Source organism: Callorhinus ursinus, unplaced genomic scaffold (genome assembly GCF_003265705.2).
Source record: "Callorhinus ursinus isolate GAN/ISIS: 27379988/994484 unplaced genomic scaffold, GSC_fseal_2.0 scaffold11, whole genome shotgun sequence".
Taxonomy (NCBI): domain Eukaryota; kingdom Metazoa; phylum Chordata; class Mammalia; order Carnivora; family Otariidae; genus Callorhinus; species Callorhinus ursinus.
This window is the reverse complement of record NW_027397073.1, coordinates 57,361,923-57,382,925: the sequence shown is the minus strand read 5'-3', so window position 1 is coordinate 57,382,925 and position 21,003 is coordinate 57,361,923. Positions and strand designations below refer to the sequence as shown.

The 21,003-nt window shown below is 38.8% G+C and overlaps 1 protein-coding gene across 5 annotated transcripts in view; it reads right to left on the bottom strand.

The window, feature by feature from the left end:
* PTPRM (protein tyrosine phosphatase receptor type M) overlaps nt 1-21,003 on the bottom strand; it is an 817,256-nt gene that overhangs the window by 440,661 nt on the left and 355,592 nt on the right. For all 5 annotated transcript variants that reach the window (XM_073898518.1, XM_073898514.1, XM_073898515.1 and 2 more), the window contains exon 5: nt 11,856-11,971. In XM_073898518.1, coding sequence (XP_073754619.1) covers nt 11,856-11,971 — 116 coding nt within the window. The remainder of the gene's footprint in view (nt 1-11,855; nt 11,972-21,003) is intronic.

The following is a 21,003-nucleotide window of genomic DNA, read 5'->3' as shown; positions in this document are numbered from 1 at the left end:
ATAGTTTCGCCATAATCAGAGCAATGATTGATAGAAATTGAGGTGTAGGATGTTAGCAGCACTTGGATCAAATCAGTCAATCCTGGGTATTTTGAAGCTGCTCTGAGGACACAAGCCTGGAGGAGATACTGGTCAGTCACCCTTCCTGAGCCATACATCTGGGGACGAGCTGCACCTTCATTTATTCAATAGGGAAAACAGTCTGTGTTATCCCACTTGCACATGCACTCATTTGGATGACACTGACTGAAATTCTCACCACTGGGATCACAATAATATCAGCAAGGCCTGGAATAAACATGTTGAAAACATTTTATATAATCTAAATCCAGTAATAATCAAATACCCCAACAATTCTACCTTCTGGAGACTTTATTTATCTATCCATCTATTTATTTATTTTAATAACTAAGATACTGTTGACCTTTGATTTCTAGGCCATAACCAAGCCAACCCAAATATTTACTAAATATTTACCAACCCAAATATTCGCTAGAAGTTTTTACTTATATTACCATCTACTCTGAATATACACTAACAAGTATACTTAAATTGGCTAAAAAATATACAGATAGCCAAAGTAACATGCAGATATCCAAAGCCACATATTCTTTGAACATGTAATAGTCTTATAGGTATTAGTAAAAATCTGATTATGGAAATTTAGACTCTCATGCTGATATTTAGACGTAGTCCATTATATATTTGTAATATTTGAATGTTATTTAACCAACCTTTGTTTAAATTTTACAGAGACGTTCATCCAAATAATAGAGGATGTACACAATAAACGTAGTTAGAAACCAATGAAATTAGAAGTTCTATAGTCTTAAAATCAAATATCCTACTGTTGACTAGATTAACTCAGCCACAGGAAATTCAGAGACCTGACATTGACTGACATTTCCCGTTAGTTTAAAGGTTTGAGTTTGCAAGGCAAGGAATCGACCCTGTTTCCTTCAAAACTGTAATAATGGCTCTCTAATATGAGGAAGATGGCAGTGCCTGCATAATCGTTCATGATCTAAAAAATGGGGCTAGTCTTCAACACGGCTGGCTAAGAACATCACTTTTTCCCAATCAATATGCCTTAAAGTACATAATTCTTCCTGAAAACATAGCCGAACAAGCTAAAGATGCAAGCTAAAGGAGGCTAAAAGTCTAGTAGTTCTGAATTTCAATTGAAATTATCAGTACGATCTCAGGACATGTTTTTAAACGTGTGTATGTGGGCATACGTATATATCCTAGCTCTGCCCAATGGGAAGATACAGAGACAAAAGAGTGTAGTAATGAGTACCTCTTATGCTCAGACTGTAATTTCTTTTTATTTTTTTTTTAAGATTTTATTTATTTATTTGACAGAGAGAGACACAGCGAGAGAGGGAATACAAGCAGGGGGAGTGGGAGAGGGAGAAGCAGGCTTCCCGGCTGAGCAGGGAGCCTGATGCAGGGCTCCATCCCAGGACCCTGGGATCATGACCTGAGCCAAAGGCAGACGCTTAACAACTGAGCCACCCAGGCACCCCAGACTATAACTTCTAATGACCAGTTCCCACTATACAAGAACCCGGGCTCCCTGGAGAAATGGCTGCCTCTAGATCAAGGTGGAAAATGTAAAATAGAAGCCTAGAATATATTGTCACACCAGAAAGTAAGAAAGCCATCTGACATGGCCCAGGACAGGGGTCACCCACCTGAGTAAGCCCCATTTATATGAATGGCAATAAAGACAGTAAGTGTGACGGGTCAAAACACATCAAATATGTTTAAATCTGCAAGCTGATGACAATGACAATGACAACAATGTGGTGATGATGATGACCAAGATGCTGGCGACAATAACAATAATAACCCCTTAGTCACTTTTAGGTGATGCTAGTGAACTACCTCATTATTTCTGAAAACGTGCTGAAAAAGACAAAGTATCAAGCATTTATACCATCTTCCCTTTATTATTTCCATTATTAGGGTAACTCAATATTTGATATGGGAGAGCTTTTCTTTTTGGAAATATTCTAGCTACTAAACCAAGAAGGACTGATATCATGGGGCCATTCTGCAACCCTTAATGAATTAATGAATGTAGGAGTGGTCTTAAGTGGTGGATAACATCACAAAAAGGAACATAATTTGCAAGAAACACAATAGTCACAAGAATTAAACATTAAATGACACTCCCGGAGGGCAACAAGCAAAACTCAAAATATGGGAAATACAAGACAAACACAGTTCCAGCAACAACCACCAACACCCCAAAAGGCGGGGGGGGGGGGATGGATGAAGAACCTTAAGATAAAAAGGACTTAAGACACTCATTGTCCAGTTGCAAAATGTCAACTTCACTGCTATCACAATGCAAACAAATGGCTAAAAGAAATAGGTTATTAGACAGTCAAGGAAATCTGAACACTGACTATTTTTCTAGGTCATGCACAGTGTTTATTATTATTACTTTAAGGGCTCTTATCTTTTAGAGCAGGAGTCAGAGGCTCCTGTTTTGTACAGTCACCTGTTTTGTACAGCTCGAAAGCTGAGAACTGTTTCTACATTTTTAATGATTAAAAAAACAAAGAAGGAATACTATTTTGTGACAATGAAAATCACATGAAATTCAAATGTCAGTGTCCATACACAGAGCTGCATTGAGAACAGCCACTCTCATTCATGTGTGTGTTGTCTGGACCTGCCTTCCCGCCACAAGAGCAGAGCTGTGCAGTTCCAACAAAGCCCATCTGGCCTGCAAAATTTACTACCTGGCCCTTTACAGAAAATGTGTGCCAGCCCCTGTTTTAGAGAAACACTTACAAGTTAAATGATATGATGACTGGGATTGCTTCAAAACAATCAGGGTTGGGGGGGGGGGGGGGGGGCGGGGCGCAGGTGGAAACAGAGAGGCAGCAATTGACCACATATTGTTAGGTGTTGAAGTGGGACGCTGAGTATATTAAGCTTCTTCCATTATCTCTCCACCTCTGTGTATATGCGCAATTTCCATAATAGAAGCAAAAAGAAACTTTTCTTCAAGGAAGCAGTTAGGAAAAGAATCGCTCATTTTTGTATTTCTGAACAACAATTTTAACCATGATTATTTCCCAAAATGATTTTACTGCTGGCTTAGAAATATTCCAATGCTGTAGAACTATTTTGTCTAGGTGCCATTCACTTCCTGTGCAAGCATTAAGCCATTTATATGGTAAAGGTACCACCACCAGTAGAAGAGAAAGTGCCCTTTGGCCAAGGGAAGCCATATCGCAGGGCTAGTGGCCTGGATCTTTGGCAACATTTGCCTAACTAATATACCTAGCACATGGAAAGTGTATAATACACATTTCTTGAGTGAAAGTAATAATGGGCTTCCAAATCTTAAGAAAAAATAGAAAATCCATTAGTTGGTCACTTGTCCTTTGCGCTTAGAGGACATCACTTCTTCTAACAGAGACACGCAATCTTAATACGTTTGGACAAGAGCCAATGCCCTTTCTTTTGCAGAAGGGAATGAAGGATGGCAGTTTTATACACAGGAGGGATGCAGAAGAGAATAACAATCTGCTTTATGATTTCAAAGTCCATCCTCTGTAGGAAGTCACACTTCTACAGTCCAAAAGACATTTTTAAAATTAAAACCCACCATAGGTTGCCGAATTTTCTTCCCATCTCAGGGAAGGACTTAAGTAAACTTCTCTCCTTTCTCTATACATGATGCCTGATGATGAGACTGAAAACCTTCTAGGACTTCTAAGGCCACCTGTGGTAGGTACATAAACCGCCCCCATAAGACATTTCCATTTTTTTCCTCTCCTTCCAAAAAGAAGAGATAGAAGAGGGAAAACAAAAACAAAAACAAACAAACAACAAAAAAAACTAGAGATCCTAACCATGTCCAAACTCTCCAGGACCATCAGTCCAAGGCCTGACTCAGTAAAAGGAGATAGAAAGGCAGATTGTTAGTATTCTCAGCCCTTAATCACAGAAATTCCAGAGCACAGCCACCTCTGCCTTCTCTTCTTGTGACATAGCTATGGATTCTTGGAAGCAAGAGAAACAAATGAACTATTTGATGAATTTGAGAAAAGCAGCAAAAAAATTGCTTTCAAAGGATTTATAGCTCTTGGTCCCAAAGTAAGTAGCCCTTAAGAGGTCTAGCTGCCCTCCGAACTGAACCGTCCTGACCCACAGTTTTCAAGTACCATTTCCCATCCTGGCCCAGAGACCTTTAGATTGCTGCGGAGGACAAAGCTCTCCAACTGCTGCTCCAACTTTTCCTGGGGCATCCTTCTCGAAGCACCAGTGATTTATGTCTTTTTTGACTGAGTTAGGTAATATCACAAAATAAAATTTATTAATTAATGCCTCCTGGAATTTCCTTCGGTAAGTCATACCATTTTGTCAATGTAAAATAAATCTTTACCTTTAAATTAAGCCAAATCCAAAATCATACTAAATTAAAACATATGCTATATGCTCTGAAGGCTTTTGGTGGTTTCAGTCTGAATGTGCATACTGTATTTTATATATATATATGGATATTCAACTGACTAAAACAATAATGGATGTAATTTCAACCACTCCAAGTTTTAAGGAGCAAATGGTTCCTATAGCAACTGAAGACAGTCCTCTTTGTGCATTCCTGGTATTTTCTACGATGGTAAGTGATGTTAAATTTATGCTTTAATATATATGGTATAAAATAACGAAGTTAAGCTTGCCAAGGGAACCATAATTTTACTTCTTTTCAAATCATTTTATGGCTTTTATATATAATAGCAAAATTGGTCTGATATACAGTTCTGCTTTTTTCCCCCTCATAATCTATAAAGGAAACTAAAAGCCACCAAGAAAGTTGACCAAACACATACATTCCTTAACAAAAATGCCAAGGCAACATCCACACACATGAATAGAATTTTAATTTTAAATTCTGATAAAAGCTATCAAGTAAATTACTACATGATGTTTGTAAATCCACAAGGAAATGTCTGGGTCTTTGTACCATGGAAGAGGCATTATAGTTAAGGATGTACATCCTGGAGTTAGATGGCCTTGTTCAAATCCTAGCTCCTGTTACTAGCAATGTGCTAGTGGAAAAATTACTGAAACTTCCCAAGCCTGTTTCTTCTTCTATGGGCATATAAGAGAGTGCTCCTATGGATCAGTTCAGGGAAAAAATGCCTGAACACAGCCTACCGGAGTACCTAGCACACAGCAGTGCTTGGTAAATGGAGTTGTAATTTTTTTATTTCAAACACATCTGTTGAAGTCAGTGATATAAATACTAGCAATATAATTTATAATTTATTCATTCATAAATCAAATTCTATAGTAGGTCAGAGGACCTATTCTTATGAGAACGATTTTAAGTTATAAAAATCTGAAGATTTTGTTTTCTCTCTCAAAAAAGCTCCACAAAGGTCTAAAAATCTAGCTCAGAAAAGAAATATAAGAAATGTATTACACTGGTGAAAAATACTATTTTTACAACTGAGTAACTCATACCCAGTTAAGTGGAATTATATATCAAACTCTCAAAAGAAAAAAAATCTCTACGCCAACAATTACAAAAGTTTTAATACTAAGTGAACATTATTCTTAGAAGATCAGTCTTCCCAATTTAAGAGCTCATATTGAATTACACTCCATACCAAAAAAAAAAAAAAGAGCGAGGTGAGTTCATCTATCAATTACTATGACACAGTTCTGTTGTCATAGTGAGGACTCAAACACATTATCCTTGAGAGATATATTTCTATTACTTTTAACTGAAGTCCTGTGGCAAGAATTTTTTTCTAAGGGATGAATTAGAGAACAAAATTTTACAACTGAGGGGAAGAAAAATACCTAGGGCAAAGGTACAAGAAATGAAGGTTTAGAAAAGATGACATATTAACCACATTTGCTTCCAAAATTACTCTAAATCTGCGTGGTATTTGCTGCATACTCTGAAATAGCAAAAGGGACATCACTAGGTTCTCTATGCCCCTTCTCTCATCAAAACCATCCCTTGGAGATGAACCATATCCATAAAACAAGCATCCCAGAAAGACAGATTCTGTGTCTGTTTTTTGTGCCAGCTTCCTGGTCCAACTGTGGGCCTTCCTTTGAGACTCAACTGGAGGAGACACATGATTTGTTCAGGCAGTCAGTAAGCTAAGTACCAGGAGCAGGCACTTACTGAGTATTTGTTATATGATAGGTACTATTCTAGCTGCTACATTGCAACAAGTATTTTTAATAGAGTACTTCATAGTGACCATCCAATTTCCTTTTCTATTTCTATGAAGAGATGCATGTTATGAAATCATTTAAAAATGTTATTCTCGTGCCTTACTTCTAATGAACACTAAGCCCCATTTGCTAAAAAAGTAAAACTCAATGACATTGTACTATGATACAATACATAGTTGTACTATGATACAACCAACCAACTATTGGTTCTAAAGTTAACACAGATATTTTCATGGTAAATCTGAGCATATTTGGTTAAAGACCACCATTATTTGAAAGACAAGTACTCAAGAAAAATGTCCATGTGGCAAAATTTACTTATTTGTAAATATATAATTGACATTCACTAGCAAATTAAACTGTATTTAACATATATAATAATAAATACATAATATACGATTGTGTTAAAGTTTCCTACCTTTTCTGGGCTTTCATTTTCTCATTAATAAAATGAGGAATTCGATTTGAAGACTATTCCACATTCAGATATTATGTAATTCTGTGATTCTAAAAAGTAAGCCACTGAAAAATGATAGGAGTCTCTACAATCTGTGGAGAGAAAATTATTGTTTTCCAGGTTTCCTTGGCCAACTACTATTCACCCAACTTGCACATGCCAATTCCTGGCTTGAGCAAAGCTGCCATTCATCGACTGTTCAAAAGGCATTTCCAACTGCCTTCCTGATTCTGCCATTTGTCCTGGTGGCTGAACCACTTCCATTTCCCGCCCGCTTCTGAGTTTCAGATGGTAGCGAAATGCTATAGAATGAATGTTTGTGTCTCTCCTAAATTCATATGATCAAACCTAATCCCCAGTGTGATAGTACTGAGGTGGGGCCTTTGGGAGGTGATTAGGTTTAGATGAGGTCATCAGACTGAATCCCTCTTGATGGAATTGGTATCCTTGTAAGGGGATGCCTAGCTGAGAGCTCTCTCTCCACATGTGAGAATGTAGTAAGAAAACGGTCTGTAAACCAGGGAGCTAGAGCCCTCACCAAAAACTTTACCAAGATGTTACCCTGATCTTGGACTTCAGTCTCTAGAAGTATGAGAAATAAACTGTTTAAGCCACCCACCCTGTGGCGGTTTGTTAGAGTAGCCCAAACCAACTAAGACACTGAGTAAGAAGACAAAGGAATTTAGAGGAGCCTCCACAATGATCAAAAATGAATTAAATAGCAGAAATTACAAAAATGCCCATACTACACAAATGCAGGGGAAGAGTGCAAAGTGGCCCATGTTTCCTAGAAAACAATGTGTACAAGGCATCTTCAGATTTATCACCATCAATACTAGCTTTGGTGATCATCTTTATTTATTGAAAAGTTAAAAAAGGTATTATAAATGTTAATTCCTAGGGGAAACAAGTATATGTAGGAAAATAAAATTTAAAATACTTAAGAAAGAACAACAGTACATTTAATATAATCATACATGGCTTAAGGGATTTTAGGACTATGTAAAAATACATATAACTCAGAAATTGCCCATCAGCATATAATATGTAAGTATGAAAAGGACACCTAAAATTCCATTTTCTCTTCTCTGTATCTTATATCTATACATATCCTAAGATATTTTGAAAATGTAGGCTCCACAGTGATCAGAAAGTTGATAATAACAGGCAATACTGTTATATTTTGGGTACTTGAATGATTTTACACATACATTTCATTTGAGTGTATCCCACAGTTACAGTCCCTGCTGTATGAACAGACTGCATATCTTATGGCATATAGCAAGTATCTCAACAAAAACATTGCACATCACTTTTGTACGACAAAGAGAAAACAAAATTTTGTAGATGCAGTCTTCCTACTATACATTGTCTGGAAGGTGTTTTAAGTCCTTCGCTACTATACTAACGAATGCTCGTGAACCATGTTTTACTCTGTTGTTTTGTATTCTAGAAAAACCAATTCTATGTTGACAATAACCTGTAGCCCACAGATGAGACGGGGATATGTAAGCAGATGGGACACATCTGGTAATCATAAACATTTCTTCATTAGTGTCATCAGATTTATATGTGCTATGTTTTTGTGAAAGGCTCTGACAGCGATCATATTTAATCTATATTTTAAACAATCAAACTGCTGGCCGTTTTCGTAGAGGTAGATCAATATGGACATGTAATACATATGGACTTTCTTTTTTTTTTTGGTTATGATGGCTCCTTGTTGTTAATCATGTAATGTCAGTCACATCCAAATTTTTCCAACAGAATGGTAAGTGCGTATTACCTATTCACCTAGAATTGGAATACGGGAAGATGTTATAGGATAGTGGAATCAAGGAATAGTTAAGTAAAGGAAATACAAATGTACTATTCCCAGCTATGCCATTTACCTTTGTGACCTTGAGCAATCCTGCACCTCAAACTCATCTATAAAGGAAGTGTAAGATCATGGGATACACCCATGAAACCATGCAAATGTCTATGGTAGAACTCAAACTACGGTCACACAAATAACACAAATTATTATAAATGATGATACTCCAAAGCATCAATATTCCCCAAATAAAAATGTACTATTAATTTCTAAATTCTGACTTACTATTGAGAAGATAGAATGATAGAAAAGCCCAAAAATATTTTTCTCATTCATTTTTCTGCCCGGATCTCAGAATTACTTTGAGGATGCAAGTGCCTTTGTATGTAGACAAGCAGTTTTGAAACTGTGATAGCATTAGAGTAATGAAGAACTGCCCATATTTATACCTCTATACTCGAAAGACTTTGGCCATGATTCCAGGTTTGCTTCTCCCCACAACTTCTAAAGAATGACCTCAGGCAAAGGCCAGGGCACAGGTGAGAGGAGGGCAGGGCAGGAGGGCTCTATGAAACCATCACCTGCCACAAATCCTCACTGCTACTAGAGGCCACTCTGCACAAACACATTTTAATAGAAACAATTCTTGCAAGTGAAGGATGCTAGTCTTATTTCATTAGTTATTAATAAAATAAATATTGCCCCACAGGATGCATACCCAACCAGAGGAAATAAATCTTTTAACAGTAATATTATTCTAACATCACGGAGATTAACAAATGGCATGCCAGGTCCAGGACAAACGAAGTTTCACTTAGAATTTCAAAGTCACGACACCTCTGTTTTTATCATCCCATTCAGGATATGACCATGTGGACAATTGCAGGGCAATAGGTAGTCACCGATGCCAAGAAGGGCAAGACAAGATTGGGTAATAGACAAGAAAGGCATTAATGGATGGACTGTAAAAACAATTTATCAACACTAATGATCAAATCTAATAGAACAAAAGCAAGAGAGTCTGGGGACACGGGAAATTCAACATGAAAGTCACATCAAGGCTACTGAATACAGGTACTTTTATACCTTGGGTTTTGCCTTTTTCTTTCCTGACTTGGGACATGTGTTGTGCTTTGCTTCAGACCAGTAACTGTCAACTCCAGGTGCACCTTGGAGTCATCTGGGGAGCCCGTTTGAACGTGGAACCTTGCCACACACCAATAAAGTAAGAATCCTGGTGTAGACCAGGCATTTTTAAAAAAATTCCCCAAGTGATTCTAGTGGGGTGAGGTCTCAGACTTTGCATTTGGACCTGGTTTTCAAAACAGCAGCTAGCTTTCTCCCTATGACATAACAGATTCTATTAATTTTTTATATTTTTTATTTAAATTCAATTAGCCAACATATAGTACATCATTAGTTTCAGATACAGATTCTCTTTAAAGCAAAGTCTTTTGCTTTGTAGCAGGAAGTAGTTAAAGATCCCCAATGCCCAAGGCAATGCTGAAGTTCAACCAGGAGCATCCCAAGCCCAGGACGTTTGCAAAAACAAAAAGAGTAAATTGTATCCTCAACTTGCCTATAAATTCTTGGGAACACCTAAGACTCTGCTGAGGCAAGAGTTCAGACTTTATACTGTGTTCTCTGAAGTAACATTAACACAAGTATCAGGAGCCCAAAACTATTTTCCATGAAAACTTAAGAATTCCAGAGATAAATCAAAGATGACAGGATAGTGTCATTTTTAAAAGGTAATTAATGCATTGTGGAAAATATCAATTAAAAATGTCTGTCTCGTCAATTACCATACACAGCCCATCTTGATCCAGGTAAATACCAAACAACCACTAGCGAAGAAAATAATTTTCAGTCTCTAAGATCAAGATTCTAAAAGAACTGGGAAGTGGGATATAAAGGAAAAAACGAAGTCAAATACTGAAGATAAAGGTTGAGCACAGAAGTCATGGGCTGCAAAATCTCTTACAGTAGCAAGTACAAAACTTTTAGAGATAAAGAAATAAAGATGAATTTGGTGTTTGCATCAGTCCTCTGTGTACAGTCCTCCTTCCTGGCCAGGGGATGTCCTCCCTGGGACTTCAGGAAATGAGAAAACAGTGACATCAAGGTAGAAGGGTGAGGAATTGTGCAGTAGGTCCAAGAGTATTTAAGAATCCTTCTTCAGAACGTATTCCCCAGTTGTCAACATATTGTTGACTAATCCTGGGACGGCACATTTGGCCGTCTTCCATTTTCCCCAGAAGTGAAGGAATAAAAACGATCTTTTATTTCAGTTGTGATGATTAAAGGGCAAGAGGAATTTCAAAGTTGTAGAGTGTCACGAAAATGTGACACGTGACGGTCACCATGACACCACAGAAGAGGAGGGATGCTAGGAGGTGGAGAGGTGATACGCAGAGGAAGTGGAAGTCACGGGGCAACAGGACAGATGCACGAAAGAGTTAAATCATGAAGCAGCTCAGTAGCAAACTAAAATAAGTATATGATTAACCAAACTAAAACAAAACTAACTACAAGACCTACAAAGAAAGAGGGGTAGGTGGGAATCAACGCTAGTCACCATAAAGAGTGAGCATCCTGCAGATCAATACATAAAAGGAAGAAAGGAGACTGAAACTGGAGAAGGCCATGGGGTGGGGAGATGAAATTCAGAGCCCAAAGGAACGGGTGGCATTCTGGTTAGAGGGGAAAGGTCACTTAATCCCACTCACTCTGTCAGAACTTGGGCAACTGTGCATACATCCATGAAACTGTTTGCCATGCAAAATACATATGGTGGAATTTGAAACGTCATAAAACAAGACACACAATTGTGATTACGCTAAAAATGTCTACTTAAATACTCAAAAGATGTGTTATCGATTTCTAAGTGGAGGCTTTTTTTTTTCCTTGTGGGAATTGAAATTACAAAAAGGCCTCTACATGCATGCGTGCGTGCGTGCGTGCGTGCGTGCGTGTGTGTGTGTGTGTGTTCTGTGTGTGATGCTCTGGACAATTCTCAAGAGGAAGAGTACGGGAGAGCTCCATATTTGGTACTTTAATATCCTGCTCTACAAGTAATTTGACAACCACATCTTCAAAGCAAGATGGCTAAGCAGAAGCAAAGGAAAAAAACAAAAATTTAAAGAAAAAGGTCTGTGAAGAACAGGAGGCATTATCTAGAACTCTTAGGAATCTCACAACTTATCAATAAAGAAGGAAAGGAGGGGAGACAACTGTTGGCATCAATCATCCATCAGCGACCTGACACTGACCTGGACCCCTAAGCCCTTCCTCCCCAGGGAGCATGCACTGCTGTCCCTGGACTCTCCCCGAACCGATGATGCTGAGTTACTGTACCTGCAACCACAGCCTGTCACCCACCACGGTCCGGCCAATGGCGCTGCACTGGAAGGTGGCAAACTGGCCCGCATTGACTTCCACGTTCTGAATCCGCAGGAAGTGGGGAGTTCTGGCTACATGAAGAGAAAGAATTAAAGATATTAGAAGTGGAGATCTGTCACTTACATGTGTCTTTTTTGAATCTATCTGCAATTTGGGGCCCTTCCATTTTGTTTACCTTTGAAGAAAATGCCTCTTTTGCTTATAAGAATGCTTTCAAGATCTCATTATGATTGTCAAAGAAAGGTATCATGGAAGGCTTTGGTGTACTCTGTGAAAGAACAGAAAAGCCGAGCATTCTGGGATAGAACCAAGAAGAAAGAAGATATTTTATTGTTCCTGCTGTGCAAATTATCATAGCTCAGCAGTCTTCTTGTAATAACACATCTGTATTAATAAAGATTACACTGAAGCCTAATTGATGTTTTGAACAAAAACATATTAGGTATTTATACTAGCAACATGAAAAGAACAGTAAGAAATTAAATGATGTTGTCAAGGAAACTTTTTTAAGCCAAGTACAAAGCTGTGCGTAATATATATTTTAATTCAACTAATTGGCATGCAGCATTACTTATGTAATATTTCCCAACTACCAAAAATACTATCCCCATAGACAGACTCTGTGGAATTATGTTGGGACTGCCATAGCATGGCAGTTTCTGCTGATTCTTATTCCCAATTCAAGAAGAAAGTATGATTCTAAATGCTAAACAACATTAAGTCTCATACATTGTCCACGGGGGACAACCCTCTGAATAAAGGATAATTCTATTTGATCTGAGAAGCACAGACCAAATTTCTGCAACAGACTGAACAAATGTGTGAAGGAAATGGAATGACAGGTCAGGAATTAAATTTTATGATAACCTCTATTTTTTAGGAAAAAGGCTCTTATCATAGCAATGACAGTGTAAAAGCAAGGGGCTGGGAGGAAGGAGGTTAGGGGGTAGAAAAGGAAGAGAACAGGGTGGTGGTATTTTCTGACAGGGATGGATAAATCTTCTGGACAATACCTAGAATAAATTTCTTATGCCTTGCCAGGTTGTCCTCACCATCAACATGTCTTTAGGCCATGTCTAGACACCTTCAAACATGATAAACCAGCACTAATATTAGCCTATGCAGAACACAATTAGGAATAGAAGTGGGTTACTACCAAGAACAAAGAGAAATGCATTTTAATATCAGTAACACACAGGAAAAGCCCATTACTAATTTGGAGGCCACTAGTAATTTGAAAAGTGTATTCATGATGTTTAGCATGCAAAATGTCCTAAATAACTTCTAAAAAAGCAGTATAATATGGGTCATTGTTTATAATACATACATATATATATATATTTTAAGATTTTATTTATTTATTTGAGGGGGGGAACACAAGCAGGGGGAGTGGGAGAGGGAGAAGCAGGCTCCCCACTGAGCAGGGAGCCTGATGCGGGACTCGATCCCAGGACCCTGGCATCATGACCTGAGCAGAAGGCAGACGCTTAACGACTGAGCCACCCAGGCACCCCTCTAATACTAATATATTAATTTAAAGCTCTATGACCTATTTTTCACTATTTTAAATTATGCTTGGCCAAGAATAACATGATGTTGTGGTTTTTAAAGACCTCTGTAAAAAAATCCCTAAATCAAATTTCTCTTTGTCTCTGTTCCCAAAAAAGCTGAAAGATGTTTTGTTTTGAGAAAATGGCAAAAGGTGACATGTTTTGAGCATTTATGTGCCAGAAACTTTTCCACTGAACATTCATGAATGTTCTCTGAGGTATTTTTTTCCACTTTGCAGATGGGGGAACTTGTGGGTTCTTGCCTAGTAAGTGTTGGAATCAGATTGTGAACAGTTCCAAAGCCCAGGCACATTGAGTTGAATTCATAGTATTTGGAATTAATAATAAAATTATTAAAAATTAATAAAATATATATTATTTTAAAATAATAAATGAATTCATATTATTTAAATTGAATTTGTATTACTCAATTAAATTGATTTTATATTCTTTAGAATTGTTTACTTGCAATTTCAACTTCTACAGAATTCTACTCTAACCTCACCTCTGACACGAACAACTTTCGCTACACAAAAATTCCTAAAAATTACTATTTTAGATTTAGGGGTTCCCAATATTAATAGAAATCATTAAAAATTTGAGAATTTGAGATTTGACTAAATTAACAGGACTAAATTGAAAGCAAGAAGCTATTTGCTTGTCAAGGAAATATAAGCAAATGAAATATTCTTCTTCAAATCCAACACAGTATGTCCATTATGACACACCTGTCATCAACTAGAAACTGTTTCAACTGTTTTTGCCTTGTGAAATAATTCAGAGCACATTCCCCCTAGCCACACGGACATCAAACTATACCATGTACACAGCATTCAAGAAAGGAAGAAAGATGATGGAAGTGATAACTCCTCTGTTCACTCGTGTGTTTGTACAGCAATCTCTCTCTCTCTCCCCCCTGCACTGCTGGCTCCTTAAGGAGCTGCTAGGTACATTTCCTGTCAACCGTCCTGAGCCACTGGGGGGGGGGGGTCCCCTTTCAGGGGGTCCTCTAAGTCACACAGCCCCGGCCCATCTACAGAAACTGCTCTCCTCAGGTTACCAGCAAGCCCCTAACTGGCCCAACAGCCTTCATTCCTTCTCCTCCTGCCATTGAGTCCCAAGGAGAAATGCTTTCAGCCACACTGATCTTTTTCCAAAACTTCCCCGGTGACTAACATAACATTTAAAACAAAACAAAACAAAACAACAACAAAAAAATCCAACTTTCAAAATTCTACTTTCAAAGTCATTTTCCTGCAGCTTTTTCCTTCATTCATTCTTCTTTGTGCTCCTCCCCTAAATGTAGATTTGTCTCAGAATTAGGACTCAGCTCACTTCCCGTTTCAGAGCGTGTATGCCCTGGTAGGTGTCCTCCACCCCCACAGAGCAATGTGAGACTCTTAGGAACAAGGAGCCTGCCACTCTTTAGCCGTGCAACACTCTTGTTGGCCACAAAGGAAGTCTTCCATTATCGGGAGCCTTGGAGCCACTCCAGTTAACTGTGTGCCCCCACAAGGGCAGTCAAGCCCCTCCAGAGTCAGATCTGACATCACGCCACACCCAAGACAGAGGGCATCCAGACCACAGCAAACCACAGCCACTGTATTCCCCATTGGTGAGCTGAGGGCTGGAGCCAGATCCACCGCTGCGGTCACACCAGGATGAAAGCTCACAAGCCAGGTGCACTCAGAGGCTGATAAATACTATGGGAACTGTTAGGAGTCCTAAGAAACACAGTTTAAAAAAAAAAAAAAAATCAGACCCTTCAGTCCAGTGAAGGAAAACTGGGTCCCAGGGGAAGGACAGGGGCAATTGAGAATGACAGCTGACTTCAGACTTTGTGAGATGAACCCGGTAGGCAGAAAGTACGGAGAGGCATGTTTCCCTAAGGGTGAAGACGAGTTTTTGAACAGAACCTGCCAGAACATGGTAGGAGCTGGCTCGTGAGGGAGCGATTTGTAGACACAGACTTCACAGCTGGCTGGGCAGAGAGGTGGGTAGAAGCGGAGGTGGGGTACATTTGCAACTGGCATGCCTCCTGACTGTTGCCAGCTCTCAGCGGTTCGTTCTAGTCCAAATAAGGGCCCTTGTCACCTCTCCCCCCACTACCATGGTAGTATTCCACCTGTGGTAATGCAGTCCTTGCTTGCTTTCTCTGCATATTTTGGGTATGGGGGCTGCCTCTTCTGTGCCCTCTTTGGAGACACCTCTTGCATCCATGGGTAAACTATAAAAAGGCTTATGGTTTGAGTCACGTTTAGAATTAGTATACTCTCTGAAGCTGGGTAGAATCCCAGGCTTCTTTGTTTAGAAGGTGCCTCTTGAGCTGGAAGCTCTTCTGTCAGGTTTTGGTTTTGGCCTCTCTCTTCGCCCTGTTTAGTCCTGCTCCTCTCATGGGAACTGCTCAGTCAGAGGGCGTGCCCCTTTCCAAATCACTGATGCCCACATGCTTCTGTCTGCATGACTCTGCAAAGGATAATTTAGAACTTCCACGGTTCCTTTGAGAAAAATCTCCCAAGCTGGCTCCCATGTACATTGAGCACCACCCCCACTTCCATACTCTGGTGGATTGTTTTAAAGACAGATTATCCTGCTCGTTCGACCAGCAGGACCTCTCACTAATGCTGCCCTCTCCTGTCCATCTCATGCCTCCTATCTCTGCTTGCCTCTTGCTAAAGGCCACCGTTACTAAGTTGGGTCCCCAAGACAAGGTTTTTGAGTGTGCAGCCATCTTTCATGGTAACTTCTGGGAAAGGGGTATTGCCCCTGAGGTGCTATTCTGCTGTTTCACCCACTTGGTAAGCCGAGCGTCAGTTCCGAGCCTGTCCTAAAAGGTTGGGGAGCATTTTGAGTATCACCCCTGGTATTTCCTTACATAGTTAAGTTACTAAAAATTAAAAATCAAAAAAGTTTCCCCTAAAACTCCATTGCAAATTTCCACGTGTTACTCATGTACGTCTTACGCCTTGGCTTTTTGCCCCGCAACCCCATCTATGACTCCTTCTCCTCACACCTTTGTCTCCCTCCCCACTCCCCACGGCCCCCAAGGATTCTCTCAAAATCCTTCTTGCTTTTTTTATGCATTACAAGTGAGTTCTCTTATATTTCTCAACCAGAAGGCCTAATCACAGTGTGTGGGGACAACACAGCTTAGCGTCTACCTCTCCTCCTACAGATGCAGAAATGCAAGAAATATTCTCTTTCCTACAGTAACATTTCCTTTCCTGATACAACCATTAGAGATTTTCAGCCCTTCAAAAGCTTCTACACTTTCTGAGTGGCACAAGGGGAAAGCTAAAATACATTTAGTTTGAACATCAAGAGTAAGCTTCCCATGGGCTAAAATCATTTACAGAAATGAATTTCAAATCTTGAAATGTTTAATATCATTCCTTATCTAGCACGGCAGGAGAGTTATTTTGGAAGAGCAAGGGCGGGATATCCATATAGTTCTTTTTCTTTTTTTTAAATACTACAGCATGTTTCCAAACTGCCTGAGAAATAATATAATTCATTTTCCCCCAGATCTGAATGGCATTTGAAAACAACTTACCTGGACCAACTTCACTTACATATTCTTCCTACTAATACAGTTAATATACTTTAAAATGTCCAAGATATTGGAAATCAATTTAATTCTTTTTCCCAGGGTTTGTGATTTAAATAATTTATTTTTCACTTTTAGAAAATATTTTCAATAAAAAACATTAAAAATAGAGAAGTATTTAATTTTTCAATCATATAAAAATTTATCTCTAAGAAGCAATTTTTGAAATATGCATGTATTTGTGCACACTGTTTTAAAAAATGGACCGTATCCTGTAACCTGTTGAGGACACACATAGTATGTTGACCTAAAGCCTGGACAACCTGAAGAAGGTTGGGAAACTGAACTTTGATTCAACCAGAAATGTTCATAGAGATTACTCATTGCACCAGGTGAGGAGACAGATGAAAAGCCAAATCATGAGAACAGCTGAAAATGGGGTAGGAATGGGGAGGGGGTGGAATGAAGGTAAAATTAATTAATTAATTAATTAATTCCACTGGAACCAAGAAAGGAAGCTTCTAGCACCTGGTAGAATCCTCTCTCGTGGGGACATATTATGGGCACCTATGTTATTCATGGATTACTCTGAGGTCTCTGGTGGGAGCTTCTGGCTTTGCATTGCACTATCAGAACAACTCCTTGCCATTAAGAAACCTGAACACCTGAACACCAGTATTACTGGTATCTAGTGAAAAGAAACCATTGATGGTGCTAAACATACTGCAGTGCACAAGACAGCCCCTACAAAAAAGAATCACCTGGCCCAAAATGTCAATAGGGTCGAGGTTGAGAAGTCCTGATATACATGATAAAGACATACAAAAGTTTACTGGATCATCCTCTACTGTTGAACATTTGGGTTTCTTATAGATAATGCCAAGATAAAAGTTTTCATAATTAAATCATCATATAGACTTTCTGGTTTTTCCTTAGGATAAATTTTCAGAAACTGAATTTAGTAAGACAAAAGAAATGCATTTTTAAAAGACTTTTGGCACAAATTGCCAAACTACTTTCTTTAAAACATGTAACAATTTGCATCTCTACTAGCAGGGTATATAAAAGAGCTCTTTTCACTACACCCTCAAAAATACAAAATATTAATTTCTATAATCTGTCTTGAGAAACTCAGGAAATATATGTATCTGCTATATCAGCTAACTTAATAATAATAAATAATGTGAATATCAGAATTGTTACTAGTTCTGCTATTGTGCTGTTCATCCACTGGGAAGTCCACCCCAGGAAGACTGCTTTCCTAAGGGCTCTGTTTCAAGCAATGGCTAACTGAACCGAAAAAGAAAGACATAGAAAAACTCATTTATCAATACACTCTGCTAATACACTCTGCCCCCAGGGGTTATTTGTGAGGATCTGACTTACATTTTTAATTTGGAGCCTGAAGATATGATTATGTGGAAGTTTGTCTTTCTTTGCCCCTGTTCTTAAAGATTTATTGGACAGAATGAAAGTTATTACTTTTCCTTTAGTATTGTTTTGATCTTCAATGCAGCTTTCTGAAAGACTGCTGGTGCATGTTACTCACACAGTAAGGTTAAAGGTCTAAGGAATTTATACCTCTGTTCAAATTGTATTTTTGGGAGGGCCCTTCCCTGGAATGGACTGACTGTCTTTGGTTTGGGAAATAACATTGCTTAGTTGAGAAGAAGACTGCTAGAAAAAAATAATCTGGCTAAGATAATAAAAGCCGCAACTCAAATGGAAGCCAGATGAACACATACAAACCTATTAAGCATAAACACTATTATAAGCAACTTATCCTTTTCAGATAAAAGATAATTAATTGACCTAAATGGAAGATAGTAACTCATCCATCAGGCTGAACAAGACAAAGGGACTGTGGAATTCTATTTTCCAGATTAGTTTCTTTTAAGAACATGGAAGTCAAAATTCCTAGTAATGGCATTTTTAAGTTTTTTCAATAAATGTTAAAGGCCTATATAATCTTTCCAAAGTTTTAAGATGCCTGGACTCTCCCTGTCCAGTGATGTGAATTCTAAAACTATTTTCAAATGGGAAGGCTGATGCTATTTTAAGATTTGGATTTCTGCCACATGTGTTCATGCATTCAAGCATCAGTATTTCAGCCCCTTACTACTTCTGAACGAAGCAAAAGTTCTTCAAAATAAGCCTCAGTGGGTGGATATATATACAGATATATATTTAATTTGTAAAACAAGGACTTAACAAAAAAGGACCTATTACATAGGGTTAGGAAAAAGATTAAACAAGATGATGCAGGAAGGTATTATGTGTGCCTGGTACCCTCAAAAATGTTCATTACTATTTAAAATAACTAATCTATCACTGGAAACTGGAGAAGATCCCAAGAAAAAAGTTCTACAGACAGAAAAGTTTTGATCCCATGCTGACCTGTATGCTCTGAACCCTGCCAAACTATCTTTTTTTTTAAATTTTTTATTGTTATGTTAATCACCATATATTACATCATTAGTTTTTGATGCAGTGTTCCATGATTCATTCTTTGTTCATAACACCCAGTGCTCCATGCAGAACGTGCCCTCCTCAATACCCATCACCAGGATAACCCATCCCCCTACCCCCCTCCCCTCTAGAACCCTCAGTTTGTTTTTCAGAGTCCATCATCTCTCATGGTTCGTCTCCCCCTCTGACATACTCCTCTTTTCTTCCTCTCCTGTTATCTTCTTCTTTTCCTTTTTTCTTAAAATATGTTGCATTATTTGTTTCAGAAGTACAGATCTGTGATTCAACAGTCTTGCAAAATTCACAGCGCTCACCATAGCACATACCCTCCCCAATGTCTATCACCCAGCCACCCCATCCCTCCCACCCCCAACCACTCCAGTAACACTCAGTTTGTTTCCTGAGATTAAGAATTCCTCATATCAGTGAGGTCATATGATACATGTCTTTCTCTGATTGACTTATTTCACTCAGCATAACACCCTCCAGTTCCATCCACGTAGTTGCAAATGGCAAGATCTCATTCCTTTTGATGGCTGCATAATATTCCATTGTGTATATATACCACATCTTCTTTATCCATTCATCTGTCGATGGGCATCTTGGCTCTTTCTACAGTTTGGCTATTGTGGACATTGCTGCTATAAACATTGGGGTACACGTACCCCTTCGGGTCCCTACATTTGTATCTTTGGGGTAAATACCCAGTAGTGCAATTGCTGGATCGAACGGTAGCTCTATTTTCAACTGTTTGAGGAACCTCCATACTGTTTTCCAGAGGGGTTGCACCAGCTTGCATTCCCACCAACAGTGTAGGAGGGTTCCCCTTTCTCCCCATCCCCGCCAACATCTGTCATTCCCTGACTTGTTAATTTTAGCCATTCTGACGGGTGTGAGGTGGTATCTCATTGAGGTTTTGATTTGGATTTCCCTGATGCCGAGTGATGTTGAGCACTTTTTCATGTGCCTGTTGGCCATTTGGATGTCTTCTTTGGAGAAATGTCTGTTCCTGTCTTCTGCCCATTTCTTGATTGGATTATTTGTTCTTTGGGTGTTGAGTTTGATAAGTTCTTTATAGATTTTGGATACTAGCCCTTTATCTGATATGTCGTTTGCAAATATTTTCTCCCATTCTGTCGGTTGTCTTTTGGTTTTGTGGACTGTTTCTTTTGCTGTGCAAAAGCTTTTTATCTTGATGAAATCCCAATAGTTCATTTTTGTCCTGGCTTCCCGTGCCTTTGGCGATGTTTCTAGGAAGAAGTTGCTGCGGCTGAGGTCGAAGAGGTTGCTACCTGTGTTCTCCTTTAGGATTTGGATGGACTCCTGTCTCACGTTTAGGTCTTTCAACCATTTGGAGTCTATTTTTGTGCGAGGTGTAAGGAAATGGTCCAGTTTCATTCTTCTGCATCTGGCTGTCCAATTTTCCCAACACCATTTGTTGAAGAGACTGTCTTTTTGCCATTGGACATTCTTTCCTGCTTTGTCAAAAATAAGTTGACCATAGAGTTGAGGGTCCATTTCTGGGCTCTCGATTCTG